The 20,416-nt window shown below is 39.0% G+C and overlaps 1 protein-coding gene across 1 annotated transcript in view; it reads right to left on the reverse strand.

Moving 5' to 3' along the window:
- Window positions 1-321: 321 nt before the first annotated feature.
- The window catches only part of LOC136676555 (CD81 antigen-like), a 33,066-nt gene continuing 12,971 nt past the window's right edge, over window positions 322-20,416 (reverse strand). The window contains exons 3-8 of the mRNA XM_066653651.1: window positions 9,961-10,058; window positions 9,660-9,734; window positions 5,059-5,172; window positions 4,218-4,310; window positions 3,948-4,031; window positions 322-2,605 (exon numbers count right to left, since the gene is read on the reverse strand). Of these exons, the coding sequence (XP_066509748.1) occupies window positions 2,543-2,605; window positions 3,948-4,031; window positions 4,218-4,310; window positions 5,059-5,172; window positions 9,660-9,734; window positions 9,961-10,058 (527 nt within the window). The 3' untranslated portion in view covers window positions 322-2,542. The remainder of the gene's footprint in view (window positions 2,606-3,947; window positions 4,032-4,217; window positions 4,311-5,058; window positions 5,173-9,659; window positions 9,735-9,960; window positions 10,059-20,416) is intronic.

A 20,416-nucleotide genomic window follows, 5' to 3' on the forward strand; every position in this document is an offset into this window, starting at 1 on the left:
AAGTTTATAGGTGCCCTTTGAATATGGAGATTATATATTGTTTCTTAATTCCTTTTAGTCATACAGTTTAAAGCTTTAGGCAAGTTTCACTTCAGTAGTGCACCATATAATGAGTTCTGGAGACTTCTGGAGATTTTTCATGTGAAAATGTGCATTGTAGAGAAATTTTCGATATTTCTGTACCAAGGTAGTGATGGGGATCATGGCGTGTAAAGTGTACAATGCAAGTTAAGCCACTTTTTTCCCTTTCAGATAATTTATTTAACAACTATAATATACTAATATTCTTCCTCTTCAATATATGATGGGATTACCTGGACAGGAATTAAGACTAGACCCAGAATACAAAGACTTCATTGAAAATGTAGTCCAGTTTCAGGCTTAATATCCAAGAAACGGGAATCTGTGTTACTGCGACACTACCGGCTGCTCCACCGTGGTTCTTAGGCATGTGGTAGAAATTTCAGAAAGCACACAAAATATGACAGAGGTATTATTTGTAAAATACATTTAATCACTAATAATTTGGACAAGATAACCAAACCAAAACCTAGAACTGGTGAATCAAGGCAGAGATTTGAGTGAGAGCTGCCAGAGTGATTCTGCTGACTGGAACGGTAGGGTTCTTCAATACAAAAGATCACAAGTATGAATCCATGATTTCAGTTCATAACATTAATAACTCCTACAGGGACTGGCATGCTTTAACTTAAATCTCTACTTCTCTGTGTCATATTTTCGACATAGTACCAGAAAAAAAGTTATCACAATTAAAAGGCATACATTGCCTTTACATAATCATTAGTACAATAATATATAGCTGTACATATTACACTTTTCAGCATATCAGCATAGGCATTATGTGTTAACAAGACAGATTTGGCAGACTGCATTTAGAAAAACAAAACAAACAAAAAAAAAAAAGTGTGGTGTGTGCATGTATATGTGTTGTTTTAAAATCACCTTTACTTAACGTAAGCCTTGAAGGTATTTTCTATTACATTTCTATTCTATTACACCATTGATAAACAGGACCAATAAATACAATTTGGGTGACACCTAGTGGACAGCTGAGGAATTACAGTATCTGTCACTGTAGTGGCAGTGAGGTTGCGAGAACCGTAGAGGATCCTGAAATAGGCGATTTAACATGGACTCGAGTCAACACATCATACACACACTCACACACCAATGACTTACAGTATTCTCACCAGGGGGAGGGGGGGGAAGAAAAAATCATGACACCTATACAAGCCTTTTATGACAACTGCCACAAACCTGCTTTTATTAAGATTTATTCCAAACCATCCACCTCTTTGTTGGACTATGACGACATATATTTCTAGGTCAGTTCTCATGAAAGCTTATGTAGATGTCATGTAGCCTTATAAACGTTGTCTTACAGTAGAGTATTACAAAAAATAATATCAGTCATCGTGTTTCATCTTTTTTTTTTTTTACTTTTCTAAAGCACAACATTCCAGAGAATGGCTAGAGAAGAAGTACAATATATGAGCAGGAAATTCCACTAGGAATCAGGAGGACATACTAAATATGCAGCCTCAAGTTTTTAATGGGTTAGAACATTCGGTCAAAAAGACTGGGAGGTGTGTATAATACCTCATTATGGCTTAGGTTAGTCAAGAGAATGATGGAAGGCATGCATTTAGGAGGCAGGGTGTAGTATAGCGAGCGATGCTGCAGGTTTCCAACCACCCTCTGTGAAGAGCATGCAGGGAAGAGAGCCTTAAGGGAACATTTCAAGGCTTCCTTTCATCTAAAACTCCATTTACTAGTGTGGATCTCAGAACAGGGGCTGGCTTGCAATGGCAATGAGACAGAAAGACTGGCTGGCCCATGACGAATGGCCCAGAGGAAGCCAAGGCTACGTTGTGATAAGTACTGAGGCTAACACCAAGATACAATCATGGCAGATTCTTTTCAAGAACGTTTGATTTTCTGACCTTCTCTCTTTTTTTCCTCTCCCTATCACTGGTTCTTAGTGATTGACGTCAAAAAACACAAGCATATATGTTGAAGTAAAGGTCATTCTGGTCAGTACAATATCCATGCTGGAAGGTCTTATAGGGATGCAATTATATACAGTCCTTTTTTACATATACAAATGAAAACTGTTAATAAAGGAAGACTACGAAGATCTGGATAGGATTTACATATCTAATGAATATATAATCTTATATCTGTGTGTGTGTGTGTGTGTGTGTGTGTGTGTGCGTATGAGAGATAGAGCATCCAATTTCTGACTGTCACTGTCTGCCACTGCGTACATGGTTAAGGTTACCACCAACGAGCTTACACCACCTACACAACTGCAGATAGGACCATTCATGACTGGATCTGTAGTATGATAGTAATATATCACAGTAGGGAAATAAAATCATATCTCATCTGTAAGACAACTGACTACATTAGGAAAATTATGGTAAATACAAAATTAAATCAGGAGTATATCTTCTCTTCACTTCATTGGCTGGTGTCTCCTGACGCCACACCCCTATAGCCCCCAATGCCTAACACACTCTCAATACACAGGGCTGTTCCGGATGCCACAGCACAGCACCATGCTGAAGATCATCTCAAAGATCTTTAAAAAAAAAAAAAAAAGACAAAAAAAGTTATTAGTATGTGCAGAAAAGAAAAAAAGTCTGTTTTTTCAGAAAGCAAAATATATTTTAAGTTCATTTAAAAGACAAAAAGGAACAGGTTTACTGATGTTCAGCATGAATGAGAAAAATGTGCTGTTTTTGCTGCTTAGTTTACATACGTGTAGATGCAGATTGGTACACTTTGAAATTTCATATTGTAGAACTACAGGGGTTGGTCAATGAAACTGAAACACCTGGTTTTAGACCACAATAATTTATTAGTGTGGTGTAGGGCCTTCTTTTGCGGCCAATACAGCGTCAATTCATCTTGGGAATGACATATACAAGTCCTGCACAGTGGTCAGAGGGATTTTAAGCCATTCTTCTTGCAGGATAGTGGCCAGGTCTCTACGTGATGCTGGTGGAGGAAAGTGTTTCCTGACTCGCTCCTCCAAAACACCCCAAAGTGGCTCAAGTATTGGGCCAAGGGAATGCCGTGATATGGCAGCCCAAACCATCACTGATCCACCCCCATGCTTCACTCTGGGTGGTATGCTTCTTTGGGGCTTCTCCACACCGTAACTCTCCCGGATGTGGGGAAAACAGTAAAGGTGGACTCATCAGAGAACATGTTTCACATTGTCCACAGCCCAAGATCTGCACTCCTTGTACCACTGAAACCGACCTTTGGCATTGGCATGAGTGCCCAAAGGTTTGGCTATAGCAGCCCGGCCGTCTATATTGACCCTGTGGAGCTCCCGACGGACGGTTCTGGTGGAAACAGGAGAGTTGAGGTACACATTTAATTCTGTTGTGATTTGGGCAGCCGTGGTTTAGCACCCGAACATCCCTTTCAGACAGCGTCCTCTTGCGTTAACAGTTAATCCTGTTGGATGTGTTTTGTCCTTCTCGGTGGTATGCTGACATTACCCTGGACACCATGGCTTTTGATACATCACAAAGACTTGCTGTCTTGGTCACAGATGCGCCAGCAAGACGTGCACCAACAATTTGTCCTCTTTTGAACTCTGGTATGTCACCCATAATGTTGTGTGCATTGCAATATTTTGAGGAAACTGTGCTCTTACCCTCTGCTAATTGAACCTTCACACTCTGCTCTTACTAGTGCAATGTGCAATTAAGGCTGATCCAATTTAGCCATGAAACCTTCCACACTAAAATGACAGGTGTTTCAATTTGTCCAACCCCTGTATATATTTTATTCTTAATTAGTGGGGAAATGTTTTCCATGATAATGAATATCATCAATTCAGTCAATTTTCTATCAGATTTATTTGTCATGTATATGTGAAACATCTCAAACCCAAGCCATTCACTCACCATGATGACAGCAACAACCAAGGCAGCGATGCCAATCAAGTAGATCTTCTCAGTGAATAGAGCTGAGATTTTATCATGACAGTTCTGTGAAGAAAACAAAATCCCAGTAAAGGTTCAGTCAACAATTGGACAAATTATTACAGTTACTTCAAAACAAACCCATTTTTAACAATACTGAAAAAAAAAGAAAAATTATTTTGCCAGCTTAGTAGCAGAGCTTAAAATCTCAGTAGGTAACACTGATGAGATTACATGCACAGTATGACTTACATCTTGCAATTTAAGTCCTTGTTTTTCAGGGCATAGATCAGTTGTCCAGCTAGTGAGAACTGAGGTGGTGAAACCCTTGCCACAGCACTGCAGCTGAAAGTCAGAGAAACATAATGTTTACAGATATTGTTTATAAACATTGTTTAAAACCAATAAACTCTACGAGTTGTGTTAAATTCTTAACGTATATATAATGGCTAGTATTTATTATAGAAAATATATAATTACATTCATTCATTATCTGTAAGCGCTTATCCAGTTCAGGGTCGCAGTGAGTCCAGAGCCTACCTGGAATCATTGGGCGCAAGGCAGGAATACACCCTGGAGGGGGCGCCAGTCCTTCACAGGGCAACACAGACACTCACATTCACAGACACTTTTAAGTCGCCAATCCACCTACCAACGTGTGTTTTTGGACTGTGGGAGGAAACCGGAGCACCCAGAGGAAGCCCACATGGACACGGGAAGAACACACCACACTCCTCACAGACAGTCACCCGGAGCGGGAATCGAACCCACAACCTCCAGGCCTGGAGCTGTGTGACTGCGACACTACCTGCTGCACCACCGTGCTGCCCGAATATAATTACAGCTTAGAAGTAATTGATATTATATTTTCATTTAACCTTTCATTAAATACCTCTACTATTATTTGTGTTAGTAATTTTATTATTGTATTACTGCTATAATTATGCATGACCCTGAACTAAGCTGTTAAAAGACAATGAACAAATGGAATATTATTATTACTACTATTGTATTATTATTATTATTATTATGGTTGTTGTTGTTTACAATGCTCTCTTAAAACAAAAAACACAATTATAAAGAAAATACTCACAGATTCATGAAAGGCCTTGAGCACAGTTGCAGCAGCTTGTTTCTTGTCAGTAGCAGTCTCTATTAATCCTCTATCATATACGTTGTCATAGAAGTTTATCAGCTCTTTAGAAATCTGAAACAAAGAATACATACATACATATATATATATATATATATATATATATATATATATATATACATACATACATATACATATATATATATATGTATATGTATGTATATCTGTCTTTAGTGGACACACTTATCCAGAGTGATGTGCAAGTTTAACCATGGCACTTTGCAACTGCATGACACCTACACGACTCAGCTCTGGTTTTTTGAATTTTTGAAGGCAAATCTGGCACCTGGCACCAAGAAAACGGTACTTTTTTAGTACTTGCTTCCGTGCGATTCCAAGCAAGGGACTAAACGTGACGTGAAAACATTGCAGAGTGCTGACTGGCCACAGAGACTTGTCAATCATGAGGAAATACAGTGGAAGCGTGTCGGCGTGGACTACGTCGACAACTGGGAGTGCTTTCGTGAGCGTCCGGCCCTGTATCGTTGGGATGGGCTTCATCCGAGCCGTCTAGGATCCGCAGTTCTCTCTGAGAACATTGAGGTGGTTCTGCGCCGGAACTGACTGGTCATTCCCAGTCACATCAGTCAGGTAGGTGGAATGGATAGCGAGCAGGTAAGTAATATTAAAATTCCTAATGTTCCTCCTGACCATCTCTCTACTGCTAGTATGATGAGTAGCATGTCCATGTCACCCACTCTGATTAACGCTAATAAATTTTTCAGCATTGAGACTGTGTCGGTTCCCCGCAAAGCTTGTTATCACAAACGCCCAAAAATCAGTTTTAACAACCTAATTAGAATTAACACCAAGGCACTGCAGCGAACGCAATATTTCAGCACTTCCAGCATTAAATTAGGGCTTTTAAATATACGATCTCTAACATCCAAAGCACTCACTGTCTGTGATATTATTACTGATAACAAACTCTATGCATTATGTCTCTGCGAAACATGGGCTAAAGCCAATGAATACATTGCCCTAAATGAGTCCACTCCCCCTGGCTTCAGCTATTACAGTTGCCCACGAACATCTGGTCGTGGTGGTGGTGTAGCCACAATTTATGACCCTACCATTGACACAACACAAAAATCTAGTTATGATACTAAATCCTTTGAAGTACTTACTCTTAAAGTCACTGCATCAAAAAGGCAGCACTCGTTTATGCTCATCACAATCTATCGTCCTCCTGGCCCTTATACAGAATTTCTTTGTGAATTTGCTGATTTCCTCTCAAGTGTAGTTATCGTATCAGAAAAGGCCTTAATTGTTGGTGATTTCAATATTCACTTTGAGAAGGACCATGATCCACTTAAAATTGCATTTGAATCAATTTTGGATGCGCTAGGGTTCACTCAGAATGTTACTGGGCCCACTCATCAATGCAAACACACATTGGACCTAGTGTTAACACGGGGCATTGAGATAAAGAATCTATCCAATCTCTCGCTACATGAGACCATCTCTGATCACCATCTAATCACATATGAAATTGCGTTAAACTTTGATATTTGTCCACAACCACGCTATATTAGAAAGCGCACTATAACATCCTCAACAGTTAGTGATTTTATCAACAACCTTCCAGACCTTACCACCATTTCTTTTCCAACTCACCCAAATGACCTGGAGCTCATTACAAACAACCTACACCACTTATTGTGTACAAACCTAGATAGTGTTGCACCAGTCAAGACCAAACAATTTAGAGAGAAAAGGCTTGCTCCATGGTACAGTGACAGCACGCGTGCATTAAAACTGGCTGCTCGTAACCATGAACGTAAATGGAGACACACAAAACTAGAATGTTTCCGAATTGCATGGCAGCACAGCCTCACCGACTACAAACATGCCTTATCTAAAGCCAAATCACAGTACATCTCTTCCCTTATAGAAAACAACAAAGACAACCCTAGATTCCTTTTTAGCACTGTATCAAATCTAATTGGAAACAAAAAGGAAATCAACCCCATTGTTCCCTCTGATTTCTGTAGCAATGACTTTATGAGGTTTTTTAATGATAAAATTGCTTGCATTCGCCTCAAAATCCAAAATCAGTCCAAAGTCACATCGGCTCTCGTAGATGAACCCCCTGCCAGCTCTGAGGTGCACTTAGACTACTTGAATTCTGTCGATGAAAATGACTTGCTTAGTTTAATTAGCTCATCTAAATCAACTACATGCTTACTGGATCCTGTACCAACACAATTATTTAAACAAATTTTACCTAAAGTCATTAGACCATTGCTCACAATAATAAACTCATCCCTCAACATTGGATATGTACCAAAACCTCTGAAACTAGCGGTAATCAAACCAATTATTAAAAAACCCAATCTTGACCCTCTTGTACTCGCAAACTACAGGCCAATATCAAACCTCCCTTTTATTGCTAAGATTCTAGAAAAAGTCGTGTCACAGCAGTTGTGCTCTTACCTACAAAACAATGACATTCATGACATTTTTCAATCTGGATTTAGACCAAATCACAGCACAGAAACGGCTCTAACAAGAGTAACTAATGACTTACTCCTTTCACATGATAAGGGCTATATCTCTATTCTGGTGCTGCTTGACCTTAGTGCAGCATTTGATACCATAGATCATGTGATGCTTCTTGATAGGCTGGAAAATCTGGTAGGAATAAAAGGATCTGCCCTCTCTTGGTTCAGATCTTATTTATCCGATCGTTACCAATTTGTTTATCTGAATAATAAATCCTCTAATCATACTTTAGTTAAATATGGTGTCCCACAAGGATCAGTGCTTGGCCCTGTATTGTTCACACTCTACATGCTGCCACTGGGTAGACTAATCCGTAAGCATGGGATTCAATTCCACTGTTATGCTGATGACACACAACTGTATATATCAGCCAAACCCAATGATGTTGCTTGTCTACGTAAAATAACAGAATGTCTAACTGAAATTAAAGACTGGATGATGCAAAACTTTCTCATGTTAAATTCTGATAAAACTGAGGTCTTGTTACTAGGTACAGATACTCAGATACATTCACTCAGAAATGCTGCTATTAATCTTGATAATTCAACAGTAAAACACAATGCCATCATTAAAAACTTAGGTGTAGCCTTTGATTCGACTCTCACATTTGATACCCACATATCCAATACAGTCAAAACCGCCTTCTTCCACCTACGCAATATTGCCAAAATTCGGCATATTTTATCATTAAAAGATGCAGAGAAACTAGTGCATGCTTTTATAACTTCACGTCTAGACTACTGCAATGCGCTCCTGGCAGGGAGCTCGTGCAAAGCGTTACACAAGCTTCAGTTAGTTCAAAATGCAGCAGCCAGGGTGCTCACTAGAGCTAGAAAATTTGAACATATCACCCCAGTTCTCTCGTCCCTACACTGGCTACCTGTAAAATTTCGCATTGACTATAAAATACTCCTCTTAGCTTATAAATCTCTAAACAGTTTAGGCCCGCAGTATCTTACTGAACTTCTCATACCTTATCGCCCGTCACGTACACTTCGTTCACAGGATGCCCATCTACTCTTTGTTCCTCGCATTAAGAAAAACACAGCAGGAGGAAGAGCCTTTTCTCACAAAGCTCCTCAACTCTGGAATAGCCTTCCGGTTACTGTTCGGGGCTCAGACACACTCTCAATCTTTAAATCTAGATTAAAAACCTACCTTTTCAAACAAGCTTTTGGCTAATCACTCACCTTCAGGTTACTCCTTCTATATTGGTGTTCGGGCTGGTTTTCATATTATCACTGTTCTGTATTAATCCTGTCATATCACCATAGCTACAGCATTCTTAGTTAGCTTTGTAGTACCTGCCAACAACGCTGTCTGTCGCTGGGTTCTCTTGCCTGACCAGTGGAAGCTTTTTTCGCAGGACAAATTTCCCCGTTCTTTACCATGACCCTACTAACCTTTTGTATTTTTATTTGTTCCCTTTGTCTGGCTTTCTTTCTCCTGTCTCTCTCTCATGCTTTGAGATGTCCTGCTGCTCTCCAGGTTTTGCCCTGATCCAGCCCGTGTCCTGTACAAGATCCTGGCCTTGCTAAGACTCATACATCACTAATATCATCATCCTCACCATTTTCATTTCTACTTCTCCATCATCACTAATATACTACATTTATATTACTATAACCCCTTCACTTTTACTTCTGTTCTCTATTGTGTCTCCGGTGTCGACCCGAGGAGGATGGGTTCCCCGTATGAGTCTTGGTTCCTTCCAAGGTTTCTTCCTCGTGTGCTGAGGGAGTTTTTCCTTGCCACTGTTGCCCCTGGCTTGCTCATAGGAGGCTTGGACCCGGATCTCTGTAAAGCTGCTTTGTGACGACTTTTTGTTGTGAAAAGCGCTATATAAATAAAATTTGATTGATTTGATTGAAGCAGTGACTAGATGATACTGGTAATACTGAACCTCCTTACTATCACCCGATATATGGGTGTACATGTGTACATGAAAATATTAAGAATGCTTGAACCATGGCTTGTAATACAATGCAGCTCATGGTATTTACATGTGCGAGTGTGTACGGTGGTTTAATTCTCACCTTGTCTTTGTGGATAAATCCCCAGATCCCGGCAGCAACCTCACAGGCAAACAAGATGACCAAGCAAGCGAAGAACTAAATGAAAGAAAGGAAAGGTTTTATTCATTGTCTTACTAATGCCACTGTTGTGAAAATCACTTTATAACATACACTCATAAACCATCACATCCTGCATGCTCAGTGAAGAGCTGGTTCATCAAAACTTAAAAAAAAGAGGCTTTCATAAAACCATGGGAGTCAGACGGTGAGATGACTAGGCAAATTTCCTGCACTATGATTGGATGATGTGGGAGTGACTCACTGTTCCGAGCAGGCACTGAGACTCCTGGATTGCTCCATAGCAACCGAGGAAGCCAACAAACATCATCACAGCACCAACAGCAATCAGGATGTAGACACCTAAGGACGTAAGACAGTAGAGTAATTCATAATGTGACACAGATTCAAACAACAAAAATATTTGTCACATTAAAACATTATATTTTCATTTGAAACATTAGTTGCTTATTTTATTTTATTTTTTGAAGAATAGTCTGACAACGGTGGTCCAAAATCACTTGTGAATTAAGCTTGTAATCATTGCATAGCAACCTATCTGGCAATGAAAACAAGCACACACATATAATACACATATAATAAAGCACTCAGTATTGAGTACTCACTTTAACCACACGGTGTCAGTGTTTGAGCAATATTATTTCCACTGGGGTAATTCCCTAAGAAACATGATGGGAAACACTTGGTTTGGTAAGCACATTAAGCTTACCATAGCCTCACTTCACTTTTACTTTCCATTCTGTCATGCACCAAAAATAATACAAAAGAAGAAAAAAAAAACCCTGAATTAAACATGGCACTAGTCATCTTTATGTAACAAGAAACATAAGGCAGCACATGTGCTGGTAGCTGTGGAAAAAAAGAAGGTACCAAAGGGGGGGAAAAAAATAAATAAATTAAAGCTTCCCTCCCAAAACCTCCTCAGCTGTTTACATCGAGCAGAAGCTCTGACTGGCCCACTGCTGTAACTATGGCAACTGTGCCAGGACAGAGAGGCCTCGCTCGGTGAGAGAGGAATAAATATAATTGGGAGGAGAGGGAGGCAGGAAGACAAAGATGGAGAGATAGAGACATGATTAACTCAGATTGACAAGAAAAAAATACATCTAAAAAGAGCCAAATGCTTTCTTTACTGGAAGAAGGACAAGACAAAACAAGTCAAAACTAGAGGTAACTTGAATATTCTTACAATAATTTTGTCTTATGCTTTTAAGTTAAATTTCAATTTTAAAAATATTTGAGAGTAGAGTAATTCCATGCTGGATTAATCAAACTTGTTCCAGTCTAGTGATGCTTTACATGGTTACCTAGTAAAAATGTGCTCTATGACTAGCATACTCTGTTGGAGGTCTAGCTGAAGGGCTACAAAACCAAAGTGTCCAGACTGACAACAGCCTTTTCTCTCCACATCATGTTCTTCTCACTTATCCACACACTCAAAACTAATCTTCTCAGCATCCGATTACACCAGAGAGCAATGGGGAGCAATACATAAGGCATGTAGAGACACATCCCTGTATTGATGTCACTTTTCCTCACTGAGTCATGTCTGGGGCATTTTCTCTCTCTTTTTTCTGCCTTTGTTCCTTATTTTCTTTATCTTCTTTGGTGTCTAATCCTTCACAGACAAATGTCTGCATCGTGTCTCTGATAACATAAATCATCTCCAGAGGTTAATTAGATTCTGGATCTCTGGAAGCCCTGGGTTTGAAAAGGTCTCAAAAACGTCTGGATGATGTTGGCTGGCTCTCAGGCTTACACAAGAGCATCCTCAGAAATTGATGGGAGGGTCTGGTGCAGAGAGAGGTTGAGGGAGCTTAATTGAAGTGTCTATTAGGCCCAGAGAATGGCTGTCAGCTTCCTGCAAGACTAAATATGTGTAAATACAGCCGTGAGTGGCTTACTGATCAGCAAGAAAATACAAGCTGAATGCTTTCAGTCTCTCAGTCCCTCTCTTTCTTCATCAGATTATCTTTGGCTGCTCTTGTTCTCCCTCTCTCTCAGCATCTCCTTGCTCTCTTTTGTCCATTTTCTCTCAGTCGCTGCCCCACATTCATCAGAGACTCTCTCTCTCTTATGTCCACACTGGACTGCTCTCAAAGCAAGAAGCTCAGCACTGACTCCCATTCAGATACTGCCCCACTTCCTATTCTCTGATTAACTATGAGCCTTTAAATAAATACAGTCGGGTTTGTATCTCCAAACCCGTCATTTTACTGAGTAATTTAATATTCTTTTTAATGCAAGTTAATTTATTTTCATTGGGGACCAGAGAAAAGAAACTGTATCAACAATATATACAGCTTGAAGGTTTGGACAGTCTTTTTTATTTTTACAGTTAAGTTTAGTTTATCAAAGTTACAAAACTTGTACTCACTTATAACAACAAAGAAGTGTTCAGAATCTAAAAAAGGGGCTAAATGTTCAAAAAGAAGAAGAATGAGAGGCGTTCGCCAAAAAAGCATTTTAAAAAAAAGCATTTAACTAAAGAACTGAGGCACTGGGGGTGAGTGCATAATGTGAAACATTTGAGGGTATGTGAAAGACACCCAGCCCCCAGCACTGGCAGTGTCTACTGTGAGAGTTTGTGTGTGAGTGAGTTGGAGGAAGGGGAAAAAAGGAGGGCTTAGAGTGTTAAGGTAAAAAAAAAAAAAAAAATTTGTCAGACCAAATGCAGCTGCTATTCTCGTTTAATTTACCAAGCAGAAGCTGGATATAGGCCAGAGAGAGAGAGAGAGAGGAGAGCATAGAAGAGGAGAGAAGGGCGTGGCACATAGCGGGAAGGCCAGAGAAAAAACAGTGTATGAAAAAAAATGGAGACTAATTAAATAACCCCCCCGCCCCCCAAGAACCATTAGCTCAGAAGCACAGCATAAAAAGGCAAAAAAATAAATAAACAAACAAACAAAGAGAAGGAATGGCAGAAAAAACATAAGGAAAAAAGAGTGCAAAGGACGCGTGAGAAAGCAAGAGATGTGTATAAGACCAAAAAGAGACATTAGGGAGCATGAGAAGAAAACACAGGAGAAAGGGGAACTGAAAAAGGGAAGAGTGTAGAATGTGTGTGTGCAAGACAGATGAGAAAAAAGGAGCCAAACAAAAATAGGAGAAAGAGGTGCTGAAAACAGTTGGGGAAAAATGTGTGAAAGAGAAAGCAGAGCGAGAGAGCGAGCGAGAGAGAGAGAGACTGAAAACTGCAGACGTTAAACACAAACAGATGGGCTGGAGAGAAAGCGCGAGAGAGAAGAACACATTTTTCAACCAGTTGAGGAAGGGGTTGGAGGAATGTTTTCTTCTCGTCTTTTTAACAGAAAAAGCTCTTTTCTTTGTGACTCTCTTCTACTTCACAAGAGTGTAGCTACCACTACAAACAATTAGATATATTTAGAACATTGTGAATAGAATGCAAAGAAACAGGCACAAGCCTTACCAATGAGGGACCACTAAAAACAACTGGGGGAGGGTTGAGGAGGGTTCCCTTCACAGAGGAAAAGCCCCTTATACTCATCAAGGGGCTCAACCATTCAAGCCATATCCTGACTCTTGGCATGGGCCTTGTTCTCCCTGGTATAATTTAGCCTTAATGACACACATTTCCTGTTTACTTTGCTGTTCTTTCCTTTGTCCTCTCAATTCTGCAGCACACTCTCAGGCTAACCTCATAAAGATCATCACCAATGTTATATGATATTAGCAAATTTAGATTATATCCCTCTGACAAATACATGCACAAAAGTACACACTTTTCACTGCCTGCAGCTGTTAACCAGAACTTGACTAAATAAAAAGGTACACAAAATGAAGCAGTTCCCTTGAGCCTCTGAAAGAATTTAAAGAGAACTGGGTGAGTAGTGAGTGTGTGATGGAAACAGGGCTGAGAAAATGAGAAAGAAATGAGTGAGCCAAGAAAAGTGAATGAGCATAAACAGAAATAGAGGGAGTTTAAGAGAGTGAGAGAAAAAGTGGTTTAGAGACACTGCATGACAAATAATATGTCAAAAAAGTGAGAGAAATAAATTGACAGTACGACGAAGTGTAAAAGAGGGACAGAAGAAAGTGACGTGAAAGACTGAAGTGAAAGGCAATGAGAACATATTTAAAGAGAGAGAGAGTAAAAAGAGAAAAAAATGTCAAAAAAGAAAGAGGGACAATGAGAATGACAAAAACAAAAAACGAGAAAGAGGGGGGAAAAAAAGTATACAAAGGCAAATACTGTGAAAAAAGACGGTTTGTGTGTGCTTCAGTCTCTGTGCTAAACAGCCTTGACCTTTGACTCAAAGATCAGTTCACGCCCAGATGATGATAAATTGGAAGTCTGTGCGCTATTCCAAGTGGGTCACAGGCTGGTGCTGATGAGCCAGCAGTAAACAGGTGACACTGGACCTGCTGAGTGGGCTGGGGAATGCCAGAGGAGCTCTAGGGGGGGTGTGGAAATCAACTTGTATCTCAATCTTCTATCTCTTTTTCTTTTTTTATAAACATTTCAAATGTTCTTGGAACAATAAACTGAAAATTAAGGGTGGAATACATGGTCAGCCGCCCCAACAACTGTCTACAGTTTAATGATATTACAATAATTAAATAAATAAATAAACTATAACATTATTATCCAAAACTACAGGTAGGTCTTAAATTCTGCACCCTGACAGAATCAGACAAGTGCTAAGCCACAAACATGAATCAGAATCAATCAAACCCAATCAATAATGCTTGTTATAGACATCCATTGTGGCTAAAAAGAAGAATCGATCCTATTCAGCCGCTGTCATACAGGTGTGGTCTCTCAGTAGGTCTGGCAGTCATCCCGAAACACTCTTTCCCCTTTCACTAGCTTTGAAATCTCTTCTGGGCTTTTAAAAGGAAAACACCTTCTAAAGATCATGTCCTGCTCTGTTGGTCTGCAGTAATGGCCTTTTAAAATGATAGTGTTCAAATACATAATACAAAGTACTCACTGCAAGCTGACATCTCCATCTGAACCTTTCACATCTCTGTATCTGTCACTTGCAAAGGCAGTTACATGCAGCATAAGATTTTCATAAGTACAGCAAAGCCACACGGTTATGTAAACTATCAGTAGTAGGGTTGTGATGTGGAAGCTAACTTCCTTCCTCCTTCCACCATTTTGCCCTTGCTAATTCACAGTCAAACAGGTCAATAAGTAGAAGTTATTCATTTATCACAAATATTTAGGTGATGATGTATATCTGCTAATCAGCATAAAAGAAAATGGGGACACCCTAGAACCATGCAAGAAGCAAAACTTCCACCATCAAATAAACATAACTAAGCTTTCACATACAAGAGACTGAAGACAACCAAGCTCTAATCTTGTTTCAGATCTAAAAAAAAAAACCCCACTGTCCAATATGAAGTAAACTGAAAGTTTAAAGACACTTTAGAAACCAGATGTTTGTCTGAACGAAAGGTAGTGTAACTGTCAAGAAAGTCTTATAGAGAAAACTAAAATATAAAAAGTGTAATTTTGCAAATTAATTGTTCTAAGAAAAATTGAATGTACATCCACAGCCCCAAATCACCATGATGTCACTTAGATAATGAAAAACTTCAAATGCAAGCAAGTTCTAATACATAATGTATATGTAAAAATTTGTGGGAGGAATAGGGTGGACGCATTAAAGCTTAAAAATATATACAGGGGTTAGACAATGAAACTGAAACACCTGTCATTGTAGTGTGGGAGGTTTCGTGGCTAAATTGGAGCAGCCTGGTGGACAATCTTCATTAATTCCACATTGCACCAGTAAGACCATGTGCAGCCAATGGTTCAAACATTGTGTCCTGAAGGCGGTGCTGTGTATCAGGACGACAATGCACCAATACACACAGCAAGACTGGTGAAAGATTGGTTTGATGAACATGAAAGTGAAGTTGAACATCTCCCATGGCCTGCACAGTCACCAGATCTAAATATTATTGAGCCACTTTGGGGTGTTTTGGAGGAGCGAGTCAGGACACGTTTTCCTCCACCAGCATCACGTAGTGACCTGGCCATTATCCTGCAAGAAAAATGGCTTAAAATCCCTCTGACCACTGTGCAGGACTTGTATATGTCATTCCCAAGACGAATTGGCCGCAAAAGGAGGCCCTACACCATACTAATAAATGACTGTGGTCTAAAACCAGGTGTTTAAGTTTCATTGTCCAACCCCTGTACATCAAGTTGTTGATACTTGATTTTGTGTTAAATGTATTTTCCCCACTTTTTCTCCAATGCTGAAAAATAAACAACATTTATTCATTGTTACTTAAAGTAAAACTTAAACTTTTCCAAACGTTTCCTAACATCACTGTTAGAAAAGTGGTTTAAAATGGCTGAATGTTGTGCACATTCATAAGAGCTGACACATATAAGGAGATCAAATTTGTGGATGTCTGTATTTTTCCCATGGTAACAGTTTGTGAGCTCATCCAATATAGAAACTGTTTTTATTGATACTGGTATGTGCAACACGACTCCATATTTTGCTTCACCTTGTTTAATCTTGCTAAAAAAAAGTGTAATCTTGCTTCACTACCCCTTACATACACAAGTACAGACAGACAGACTCTGCATAAAAAGAAACAACAGGTAACACTACATCAACTGAATTTCTTTATTACTAAAATAGGAAAATAATAGGTTTCCAGTGATACACAATGAGTGAGTCGGCCTCTCTCTTGTAATGTTAAGGGGATTCAGGTTTGTAAAACTACAACCTACAACACTTACCCAGGAAATGACCTAAACACCATGCACTTCCTTTGGAGCCTTTCCTGTCTTAAAATATATGCAGCTGTGAGAACACCACACAATTTAAAATATATTCTACCATACACCAGTCCAACATAACATTACGACCACCTTGTTTTTACACTTACTGTCCATTCTACCAGATCCAGCAACCACACAGGAGCACTTTGTAGGTCTACACTTATGTATTCCATCTGTTGTTCTGCATACTTTATTTGCCCCCATTCACCCTGTTCTTTAATGGTCAGGACCCCCAGAGGACAACCACAGAGCAGGTATGGTTTTCATGGTGGATCATTCTCAGCGTCTCAGTGATTTATGTGGTGGCCGTGTGTTGAGCTGATACATGTGGATCAGACACAGCAGGGTTACTGGAGTTATTTAACCCCTAACTGTTATTGCTGGATTGAGAATAGCCCCCCAATCAAAAAAAAATGTGGGCAACATCCAGAGATGACTAATGAAGGAACTAGAGGATGACTAACACAAAGTATACAGCAACAGATGAGCTACTGTTTTTGACTTTACATCTTCAAGGTGGACCAGGCAGGCAGGGGTGTCTAACAGTGACTGGACACAGCAGCAGCATTGCTGTGTGCGATCCACTCATAACAGCATAACACACATTAACACACCACCACCACAACAGAGTCACTGCAGCACTGAGAATGACTCGAGTGAAATCCCACTCAGAGCTCTTTGTTTAATTTAGTATATTGGTCATTAATCTGACATTAATAAAATATTATATGTTTTATTTGTGCACTCTCATATTGATACTAGGGCTGCAAATTATAATATTTAGACATTATTTCCCTGTGGATTTTGTTTTTAAATTGATTTATTAGTTATTTGAAAATATTTATAAAAAAGGACACTAATTTGTAATAAACAATTCTCTGAAAAAAATACAAACAAAATGCAATACTGCAATACTGAGATAAACACAAAAATATTTTATGTAAAATGTTTAAATAATAAATTGTAAATGCATTTTACAAGGTGCTAGAAGTGTTACAAAAGAAAAAGACACATTTATTTATAAATGGAGGTGAAGTAATAACTAACTGCACTTAAAATCGATTCTGTCCACAGTAAACCCAACGAATGCAGGACAAGTCTTGCCTAATGCTCAAGAACCCCATTAGCATGAAAAATGTATTCTGCCTCTTTGAAAAAGGTTCTTTTGCCTCTGCTGGGCTGAGGCATTAACAAAGGAGAACCACTCAAGTAATTTGGTTTTTATGGATATATTACTCTCCTCCCATTAGAGATAATTGAGTCTCCCCAACCCACCTCAATTCCTCTAGCACTCTGCCTTACTGCATTCTCCAGCTGAGGCTAACCACACATCATGGGGCTGAGGTGTGTTTTCCCCATTAAAAAAATGTTTGTTGATGGTACAGTTGTGAAAATGGTTCATCTTAAAATCAGGATACAATTTCACAGTAAGGATCGTAGTCATAACACATTTGCGTGTGTGTGTGAGCACTCCCTACCTCTAGATATTCTGTCATTCTATATCACCTAATATACAAATGCTGTACTTCTCTCTCCGTTAGGTTTGGATTCAATAGAGGTACAGCACGCATATAATGCTTTGTATTGCCACAGCGAGTAGTATATCATTCATTTGTCTTTGACTTTCCCTTTAAGTGAATTACTTTATATGCATTCTCATTGAAAATAAATTTTTAGCCATTTTAGAAATGTGCAAGGCACTTTTGTGAGATGTTTCTATGTAGTTGCTGGGGTGAATGTTAGTACCTCTTGGAAAAATAATGTCAGTGACTTATTTGGAAAAAGATTTTGCTGGATAGCACAGCTGTAACTGGTTCCACTTAAGACTGAAAAAATGGACGATTTAAAGTAGCAGCAGACTTCAAAAAAACTACACAGTGGAACAATAAATACACATTTGATATTACAGACAATACATTGGTGTTTGTTTGTTTGTTTTTCATTGAATTAATTTGAGCAGCTTGAACTTGGCCATTGTGAATTGAATAAATAAAAAATAATATATAAATAAAGTGTGGTTTCTGACTTTTGTACGGTTCTTTTTGACAAAAGTTAAACTGCAAAAACAACTGCCAAGTCCTATCTAAAACTAAAACGATGCCAGAGGGAATTTAAATGGAAAACCAAAGTTCCACAAAATAAAGTCCTGCTCAGAAGCCTGAAACTCCAGAAGCCAGAGCCCACCTACCTGAAAGCCCACCCAGGCTGAGAGCCCAGTTTTATTTGTGTTCTCATTAAGCTCCTTTTTTGTGATTCTGTGATGCTTGGTGTGGTGGAAATAAAGGCAAACTTTAAAAAACAAACAAACAAACAAACAAACAAAAAAAAACAGCCAAGAAACTAGTCTTTTTTAATTACTTATAAGAGATATGAGATATGAGAACTAATCAATTCCTCATGCTCATATTTATATTACTTATTTATTGCTGGCTTAGGGATTACTGAATAATTAAGTTAAATTAAATAATTTATTTTAACAATCACGATAAATAATTAAATTACTACTGAATAATTAATAATAAATTGAAGAGAAGCAATGACTTAATTGTTAGAGAAGCGGGCTTGGGACTGAAAAACTGCTGGACTTATTGAACAGCACTGTCCCCCTCCCTCAATTAATTGAGCAAGGCACCTAACCCCACAGGTAGCTGGGATGGCTGCCCACTGATTTAGGAGTGCCTGCTGCCCCTAGTGCACTAGTGCGCATGTGTGTTCATTGCCACTGATACACACACACACACACACACACTTCAAATACATTTCAAAGAAACAGGCTATATCTCTGGCTATAATATCTCTGCAATTCATTATTTCAAATAAAACCTCTTTGAAATACTATATTTACAGCCATACAGACATTTTTGAAAATGAGGAGAAATCCCTTTACGATCAATAACGGAGAACTTTAAGGGGTTAACTGTCTCAGAACGTGTTCTGTTGAAGCAGTTAAGGAAAACCTACTGTCCAGGCCTAGCACCTGTTTCAACATCAAACGACTCCACCACAGCTGCTCCTGCCACCACAGCCCACACCCCCCATACTTCCATTACACCAGAAGTAGGCTGGACTTTACCAGCCATGGCCATCTGTTACCTCGTCTGGCTTATATCAGCACTCTTGATAACACCCACCCAAATGAGTTTGGACTGTTGTACCAGTGAAAATGTTTGGACAGTGTTGATGCTTTTAAGAGAACCACTTCAACACTGTATTCACACTAACTACATTAGTATATGATACACTCGATTCATGACAAAACACCATGATGCTGTTTAATGAGTCTGTGGTTCAGTAAGTAATTTAACTTACAGTAGCCAGGTTTTTATTCTGCTGTTATATTCAATCCATGCAAATTGTGAAAGAGTGTTTTCTAGAATAAAGGAGCAGGTTTAAGTAAGCAATTTAAAGCTTTCCGTGCAGATCATTACAGTGTATGTGTAAGTCCTAGCTACTCTTTTCAGCACTGCTTAAGTGAAAGTATAAATTCTACTGAGTGAATCACTCACTGAGGTCTGTACTGGAAACTGATCCATTAATGCAGATTTGGCATAGTTTTTATTTAAATACGACACTAGATGTTGTGGTCATGGGATAGCATTGTCTTCATATTTCACAGTAAATATATTTGAAAAGGTGTGTGCTATTGTTGTTTCAAGCACTTTTTTGTGTAATCAGTTTACTGACAAAATGCCTTTTTTTCATAATTATTAATTCAGACAGGCAATGTCTAGTTTGGCTACCCAGCAAATCAGTTTTGGCTCAGCTTCTGCCCTGGAACTCATTCAGTTCTCTTTATTTGATAGGCCAAACTTACACAGAGATTATCTCACGTTACAGACAATAATGAGCAGAGATGGGTGTGTTCACCCATTGGGTGCTAGCCCATTTCTCTGCACTAAGCTGGGAATGGCTGTAATGTCTGTAT

This window comes from Hoplias malabaricus, chromosome X2 (assembly GCF_029633855.1).
Source record: "Hoplias malabaricus isolate fHopMal1 chromosome X2, fHopMal1.hap1, whole genome shotgun sequence".
NCBI classification, from domain to species: Eukaryota; Metazoa; Chordata; class Actinopteri; order Characiformes; family Erythrinidae; genus Hoplias; species Hoplias malabaricus.